The sequence below is a fragment of the Juglans microcarpa x Juglans regia genome, chromosome 1D (genome assembly GCF_004785595.1).
Source record: "Juglans microcarpa x Juglans regia isolate MS1-56 chromosome 1D, Jm3101_v1.0, whole genome shotgun sequence".
NCBI classification, from domain to species: Eukaryota; Viridiplantae; Streptophyta; class Magnoliopsida; order Fagales; family Juglandaceae; genus Juglans; species Juglans microcarpa x Juglans regia.
Genome location: NC_054594.1, coordinates 49,846,913 through 49,855,444, shown reverse-complemented (window position 1 = coordinate 49,855,444; position 8,532 = coordinate 49,846,913). Strand labels below are relative to the sequence as shown.

Genomic DNA, 8,532 nt, shown 5'->3' with positions numbered 1-8,532 from the left:
TCGACGGTCTGTAAAATTCCTCCATTAAAATCTCGTGCATACAAATGGAAGGACTTATACCTTTCATGTCAGAAATAATCCATCCCAAGACTGTTCTATGCTCTCTTAACACACGCAGCAGCTTTTCCTCTTCTTCGAGTGTGAGTAATGCAACAACAATCACTGAAAATGTGTAATTGTCACCCAAGAATGCATAGCAAACATGCTCAAGTAATTGCTTCAACTCTAGAGTTGTAGTTTGCTGCATCTTTTCTTTAGAAATTTCAGAATTTGTCCTTGCTACCATCGACTCTAGCCTCCCCACTTCATCGCTAAGTGATATAACATGCTGCAAGGCTCCCAAGGTAAATACATAATGGAGAAATTATTCACTAACAAACGGTAAATCATATTCACAAACAGCAGATTTATTAAAATCATAAGCGTAAGATGATGTGGTGATACATCGTTCTAGGTGATCGGCTGGTGCATCTTCTTGAAAGGCTCCTTCTACACATTGCTTAATAACATCTACTCTAAAGCAAGTGTCTGGATCTTCTAGAAATCTCATGGCTTGGTAGATGTTGAACATAACCTTTTCTTTATTTACTCTCAATGTTAATTCACCATTTTGAACGTCCTGTGGTCAAGAATGGTGGACCAAGAATTAGTGGGACTTCTTGGTCTTCCTCCATATCTAACACCATAAAATCAGTAGGAAAAATAAATTTATCCATCTTTACCAATACGTCTTCTATGATTCCATGTAAATACTTAATGGATCCATCTGTTAGTTGCAAAGAAATGGTTGTCTGTTTCATCTTTCCAAGTCCTAATTTCCTGCATACAGAAAGTGGCATAAGATTAATGCTAGCACCAAGATCACATAAAACTTTATCAAAAAATAAATTTTCAATAGTGTAAGGCAAAGTGAAACTCTTTAGATCTTTTAATTTTTGAAGTAATTTCTTTTGAAGAATAACATTGCATTTTTCAGAAAGTTTCACTGTTTCGAACTCCTCCAACATTCTCTTCATAGAAATGATGCCTTTCAGAAATTTGACATAATTTGACATTTGTTTCAAGGCATCTACAAAAAGAAGCTAGTTCATTTTTCAACTTTATTTTATTTTATTTATTTTATTTTTCTATTTTACATTTTTTAATATATTTAAAAAATAAAAAAATATACTAATATACTTAAAATCATTTTCTTAATCATTAAGTAAAAAATAAATAAATATTTTTTTCCCAAGCAATCAAATAGAGCAATAACAATTGGTGGACAAAGTAGTTTTTTCCTTTATTACAAATGAGTAATAAATTGTTCAGATTAATCATTGAGGAAAACACTATTTCCACATAAGATTTTTTGCAATTTTTTTTATTTTTTTATTTAATTTTTTACTTAATGATTAAGTAAGTATTTTTAAATGAATATATATTTAAAAATAAACATCTAAATTGTTTAAAAGATGGTGAAAGAAAAAGTGAAAAGAATAAATGTTTTTAAATGTATGAAAAAATGCACAATACTTTATATAATATTTTATATAATAATATTTTGAAAGGAATGATATTTTTATAAAATACTTTATAAATTAATATCATTTAAAAACATCTAAATGAATATGTGGACGCAAAAAATGTTGTGAAAAGTATTTGATGTAAAAAGGTTCAACGGAGGTCCGGACGGATTCCTATGAGCCGCATGACCGACGGATCGACAAAATTCTGAGTCTGAGATATGGAGAAACTTAAATCCTTGGTTCCAGACAGCTTAAAGCGGATGGTGGCAGAGAGCACACCTGATAGTCTCCCACTAACATGTTCTTCTCTCCTCAACTTTTTCTCTGACATGGAGGTCTTTCACCAAGTAAGCAAGGCACATTCATACTATCTCATATCCTTGTTATTGTCAGTACTTTTTCCCCGGTTATGGTAAAGGGGCTTGTTTCCGCAGATGGTTAGAGATTTGACGGATCCAGAAAGGGCTCTCTGTGGTAAGAATAAGGATGCGGCTTTGGAACTGAAGCAGAAGGGTAATCAGTGCTTCTTGAACGAAGATTACGGTTCAGCTCTGACTTGCTATTCTGAGGTCTCGACTTATTTGGATGACGTGCTCTCCTCATTTTTTAATTACGAGGGAAAACTGATTGGTATGAAAATCCCAAACCCTAACCCCTGCTATAGCCGGGGCTGATTAGTAATTGGCTTGAAAATCCCGAAACATTATCCTCTAGACATTCTGCCTTGTACAGAATAAACGCTAAATTTCAGAAGCCAAAATAAGGAAGCAGGGACTATTTCGTGCCTTAAGATGAATTACAGTTGCATATTCAAAAGAAGGCCAGAGTCCTGGAATTTCTGTTATTGTAGAAATTGAGTGGGTCACTCGTGAATTTTCAAGTCAGGTTTAGACTCGACAAAAATTTTGAGTGTCAGAAACTGATTGTAATAATTGTAATAAATTATTTAACAGTGGATTTAAAGGCAGCAGATGAGAACCCATAGTGGTTTTTCTTTTGAAGTGTTCTCCAAAAGTTTTCCCTTCGTTAGCAAAATCTTGTTTTATATATTGCTTATTATGCTTTTGATTTTTATTTTGTTGATTCTAGGTGGACGTAAAATCTTGTGTTATTTATTGCATGTTATGCTTTTGATTTTTTCAATTTCGTTCCTTACCTACTTGTTTTCTTTATTTATTTTATTTTGCACGAAACACAGGCACTACGACTAGCTCCCGTCGATGTTGATGACATGGACAAGAATCTGGTTGCAGCTTTATATGTGAATCGGGCTTCTGTACTGCATGTGAGTCCAATTCTTAAAGACGTCGTAGGGATATGCACACTTACCATGTTTTTTATTAAACCCTTTCTATTTGATGATTGAAGGTTGTGTTGCCTAAAAATTTTAGGCTTCCCTTAATGTGGATTAATAAATTGTTACATTAAATTGTAAAATACTTGGCTGATGTTCGTGTAGATAATGTTCTCATTTTTCAGTAAAGTTTAATATTACATTTTTTAAAAAAAGTTAGAAATAAGGGCCATGCTAAGAATTTGATGTGATATTTTTTTCTATAGGTAAAATAAAATTTTATTAAATCAAGTAAATGGTGTTGCCCAAGTACACAGGGAGTATGCAAAAGAAATCACATAGTTACAAGTTAGGATATAGAAACTGATACCAAAAAGTCATGAACGCTACTGTAGGGGCGTAACTAGTACGGTCTAGTCCGACTTTGGACAAAACTTAGGACCAAATTGGTATGCACCGGTTTTTCATTTTTCAAAACCGATTATGCACCGGTTACCCTCCTAAACCGGTCTTGCTCTAAAAAAATCTGTTTTATTAAAAATTTGTTATTATTTACAAAAATCTGCTTTATAAAAAAAATCTGCTTTGTAAAAAAAATTCTGCTATAAAAAAAAAACTGCTATAAAACAGAAACTGAAACAAGAAATCTGCTGTAAAAAAAAAAAAAATTGCTATATATAATATAAAAAATATTATATATAATATTTAGAAAATTAATTTAAATATATATTATAGTGAACAAGTCCAGTCCAGTCCTAAAAATCATGGAACTGGAACCGGACCGATTCCGGCCGGTTTTGGCATTTTAGAAACCGGTTCCACTGGTTCGGGCCGGTCTTGACTAGTTTTCCGGTTAAAATTTATACTCCGAAACGCTAGTTCCATTGAGTGCAATAGCAGAAATCCAAAGAAAGGAAGTGTGTAAAAAGAAATTTCTAAGTTCATCCAAAGAGCACTCTATATCTTCAAAGCTTCTATCATACCTTTCAAGCCAAATGCCACATGAGAAATAAAGTAATAGTTCTCCATACAGCATCTACATGGATATTACCTTGAAGGTCTTTCTATCAAGCAAAAAGACCCATCACCCTCCAAGGCATAACTCATGCAAGTCCGGTCCTACAAAAAATATCGTCCCATAATGCCATTGCCACCTCAGAGAATTGTCATTGGCCTAGCCAAAGCCAAAGCCAAAATTTGGATAAAACTAGATGTTTTGACTAAAAGCCAAAGCCATTCAAGTATAACCCCACATTAGACTAGGTAAAAAAAAAGCCAAAATAACTTATAAAAAAAAAAAGCCAAAATAATAATATACTATTATTTTTTTAATAATAATTTTCTTTTCATATTTTGCCACTACACTAAGCATATGTTAATTAATAATTTAGAAATTTTCTAAATTATTAATTAACATATGCTTAGTATTAACATTAGAATGCAAACAATCAAAAGTTTAGATATTTAAATATGTTATTTATTAATTTAGAAATTATTAAATTATTAATTAACATATGGTTAGTGTTAACATTAGAATGCAAACAATTTGGAAATTAAATATGAGTTTGATCTATGAACAGTGACTAGCCAAGTTTGGACTTCCCTTTCCATTTACTGTAGCTCAGAGTTTCACCTAAAGGACTTTAGCTAGTCCAATGCAGCTCATTTAAATAGAAATTAACTATATTGTAGACTTCATTAGCATTTGGCTAGTCCAATGTCAGTGCTCTCACAATACAATAATAAGTGATCCACATATTCACCATTCTTTTTACACATGCAACACCAATCCATTACAATAAGTTCACGCTTTCTCAAGTTGTCCATGATCAAGACCTTCACAATTGATCATATATTTTTATCCCAGTCTTTTAGCTGGGTTCTCATATACTCTTTCCATGTTTGTTTGTTCTATTAGAAACTAGACCTTTTGATGGAGGGCCGACGAGACTGCAATCGAGCCCTTCAGATTTCTCCAAGCTATACAAAGGTAATGCTCTTATGTTGTGGCTCTCATATAGTGTTTCCTATTATGTTGTTGCAGATCGGAATATACCTTTTCAATTTGTATCTTGCTGGTATGTGAGGTACTTCTCATGTATACTTTTTGTGTACTTGGGCGTTGTCTATTTTTATGAATATAACTTTTGATTATCGATTAAAAAAAAAAAAAAACATTTTGGAAGATTTGTCATCATATCTAGTACAAAGCATGCTAAAGTTTTTGTTCTATGTAACACTATTTGTAATACCCCTAGATTGTGTGTGTGATTGTGTATTGGATGGTGGTGAATGAGATCCCAGATTGTTTGGGAATGAGAAGTTCTTGCCTTTAATGATGAATTTCAAGTAGTTCCAATTGTTTTTTTTTTTATAAGTATGCAGTTCCAATTGTTTTTTTTTTTATTTTTATTTTTACTTTTTTTTTGTGTCGAGGAACCTCTCCAAGGCAGGGCCCTTCAGACCCACCCTTGCAGAGTAAACCCCTGTCCCGTGCACCCCACCCTCGGAAGTTTTCCTACACAGAACTAGTTAAATCGCTGGCTTTTCATCAAGGGATGTGGCCCCAAAGGATTATTTGCACCCATGAGGTATTGAACCTTGGACCTTGAAGGGAGTGATACCCCAAGACCAAAGCTTTCACCACTTAGGCCAATACCTTGGGGTTAAACGAGGGGTGCAACACGAGGACTTCCCAGGAAGTCACCCATCCCTAGTACTACTCTCGTCCAAGCACGCTTAACTGTGGAGTTCTGATGGGATCTGGTGCATTAGTGCTGGTATGACCGCACCCAAACACAATCTTGATAGAAGTATGTAGTTCCGATTGTAACATTGACTAGTCACTTTGGAGTATGAGCTCAGATGTTGCTTGTGCCTTCACTGGATCATTATGAAAGGTGTTAGCGGAAATCCCGACCAGAAGTGTGGACTTGAGCCATGCTACCTATTAGAGATCCTACCTGCCCTAAACAGGCGGGTAACACCCTTTCCCACCCCAGCTTGGGCGGTATGGCCTTTTTTCCACACGTACCTATTTGCTACCACCTTACCCCACCTGCATCCGTTGAACAAGCAGGGGGTGTTAGAGGACATGGTGTAGTTAGTGTAACTTGTGAAGGTATAATTGTCAATTGTATGTCGTATATTAACCATGAATAATTCGAAGAAGAGAGTTGTGGTTGATTGATGTTTTATGTATAAGAAGGATAGTGGATTTGTTAACCATCTTTTTCTTTATTGTGAGGTGGCAACAATATTATGGAATGAGATTTTAGCAAGGGTAGGCAGTGCTTGGATGATGCCTATGTATGTGGTGGATTTTTTGGCTTGCTGGCAAGGTTCAGTGGGATGTAGAGGCAGTGAAGTAGTGTGGAGGATGATTCCCTTATGTTTGTTTTGGTGCTTATGGCTAGAAAGAAATGGGAGGTGTTTTGAAGATTGTGAACGTTCTATGGGGGAGTTTAGGGATTTTTTCTTTAGCACTTTTAAGTTTTTGGATGAAGAATCTATGGGGGAGTTTTTGGATGAAGAATCTTGTAAGGGATGAGAATATTTGTAATGTTTTATTTTAGTACTATTTTGCTTTAGCTTGTATATATATCCTGTGTACTCACTTGTATACATCCTGTATACTTGGGCTATGCCCATTTACTTGAAACAAAATCTCTTATTAACTATAAAAAAAATATATTGTTGAACATCGATGAATTATGTAAGAATTCCCTCCATGTGTGTTTACATGGTATCAAAGTGTTGAATAGTCGGTTGGTGGTAAGTGGTGTATAGTGGTTTAACTAGGAGTGGCCAAAATTGAGCTTGTTGTTGTCTAAGCTCGCCAGAGTGTTTTTCGGTGTCCTATCTTTTTTTTCGGCCAGATTTAGGCTCACCAATGTTTTTTGTTGCCAGATTCGAGTTCACCATTGCCCTCTATGCATTTCAGTGGCTTCTCTTTTTGTTGTCGGCAACCAATAGGAGTTTCAAGTTGTTTCTGGCAAGTTTCTGGTGTCGTCTCCAGTATTAGTCACCAAAGTTGAACTCACCATCATTTTCTATGCATCTTGGCAAGTTTCTCGTCGTCATTGGCTGTTGGAAGGGCTCTTCGTTGTCGAAAATGTTGAAGCCTCTGAGTGTTTGGTTGCAGGTATAAGCTATCCAATCCTCGAGTGCAAATAACCCCAACCTGGAGTAAGAGCTTGTTCCTATCCGGAATAACATATGTTTGGTAACAAGAATAAGGTAATACTCGGATCACTTTTTCTCGTTCAGGATAAATTATTTGTGTTTAAGGACAACAATAGGCCGCTACCGGTTCAGACTCGATACCGGCCGATACAAACTTGATACAGGCCGATATAGACTCGATATAGGCCGGTTTCAAGCCGTTATGTGCCTGTTTCGTCCAATACAGACTGATTTCAACTGATACAGAGTCGAAATTTGGTTACTCAGGTTGGGTACTTGAGTCACGGTCTCTTGCACCAAACTTTAATATGCCTATGACTTCGATGAAATTGAATGGAAAGAACTACATGCTATGATCAAAATCTATTGATCAGATTATCTATAAAAAAAAAATATATGTTGCTCAGATTAGTGAGGGATTTGCTTTGGTTGACTCCTATGTTGCTCCTGGTGAGCGTGGAGGCTGAGATTGTAAAGGTGCACGTGGGGGACGTGATGCCAAAGGTAATCGCACTCGAGGTCATGAATGTCGTAAGTGCCATTATTGTGGTTGCAATAATCACTCGGTAGACTATTGTTGGGATTTACATGGTAGATCATTTGGGTCCACTCATCTGGCCATTTGCCAAGATGCTATATCACTATCAACGAGCTCCAACTCGATTTTTGGGTCGCACAATAACTTCATCTTCGATAGCTACTCTTGCCCATTCAGGTCCAAGGTTTGCATGCCTTGTCTCATCCACTCAAGATCCATGGATCCTCGATTCAGGAGTTAATGAACATCTGATCGGTTTGTCTTATGTCTTATCTAAGATACTGTGACATCTCAAAAGAGTGTTACTCTTGCTAATGGTTCTCTTGCTAAAGTTACAAGAATTTGATCCACTAAGCTCACCGACTCTATATCTGTGTCATCTGTTTTAAATGCTCCTAGTTTTCCCTTCAGTTTGTTGTCCGTTAGTAAGATTACTCAAAATCTTCAATGTTCAGTGACCTTTTATCTCTCTTCATATATGTTTCAAGATCTCAAGACAGGGAACAAGATTGGTACGGGACATGAATCTAGTGGTCTATATTATCTTGATGTTAAACAGTCACCCACTCAAGCCCCCACATCTTCCTCATCATCTGCTTATGAATGACAATGTTGCCTTGGTCACCTCTCTCTTTCCCTTTTGAAACGTCAAGTTAGGAATCTTGGAAACGTTTCTCTTTCCTTGTCAAGCATGTCAACTTAGGCCTCGTTTGGATTCACAACCCATCTCAACTCATCTCACTACTATTCACTACTATTCATCAACTTTAACTCACAAACCTCACTACTACTCACAACTCATTTCACTACTATTTACAACTCATCTCAACTCAACTCATCTTCGAATCCAAACGAGGCCTTAGTAAGCGTCATCATGCGTCTTTTATACCACGAATTGATAAACGAGCATTGAGTCCTTTTGAATTGGTTCACTCTGATACATGGGGACTAATCAACATTGAATCAAATAAGTTTTAGTATTTTGTTACATTTGTTGATAACTACTC

General features: G+C 35.9%; 1 protein-coding gene and 1 non-coding gene across 12 annotated transcripts in view; one reads left to right on the top strand and one right to left on the bottom strand.

The window, feature by feature from the left end:
• The first annotated feature begins 1,261 nt into the window (after positions 1-1,261).
• LOC121252549 (SET and MYND domain-containing protein 4) overlaps positions 1,262-8,532 on the top strand; it is a 42,593-nt gene continuing 35,322 nt past the window's right edge. For 10 of the 11 annotated variants that reach the window (XM_041152326.1, XM_041152318.1, XM_041152270.1 and 7 more), the window contains exons 1-5: positions 1,262-1,302; positions 1,652-1,855; positions 1,943-2,077; positions 2,707-2,793; positions 4,721-4,792. In XM_041152326.1, the coding sequence (XP_041008260.1) occupies positions 1,727-1,855; positions 1,943-2,077; positions 2,707-2,793; positions 4,721-4,792 (423 nt within the window). In that variant the 5' untranslated portion in view covers positions 1,262-1,302; positions 1,652-1,726. Of the gene's footprint in view, positions 1,303-1,651; positions 1,856-1,942; positions 2,139-2,706; positions 2,794-4,720; positions 4,793-8,532 lie in introns of those variants that run through there. The other variant, XM_041152302.1, reaches the window with a different exon arrangement.
• Positions 5,477-5,596, bottom strand: LOC121243295. The gene has a single exon (XR_005936100.1). It is a non-coding gene; the product is annotated as a 5S ribosomal RNA (ribosomal RNA).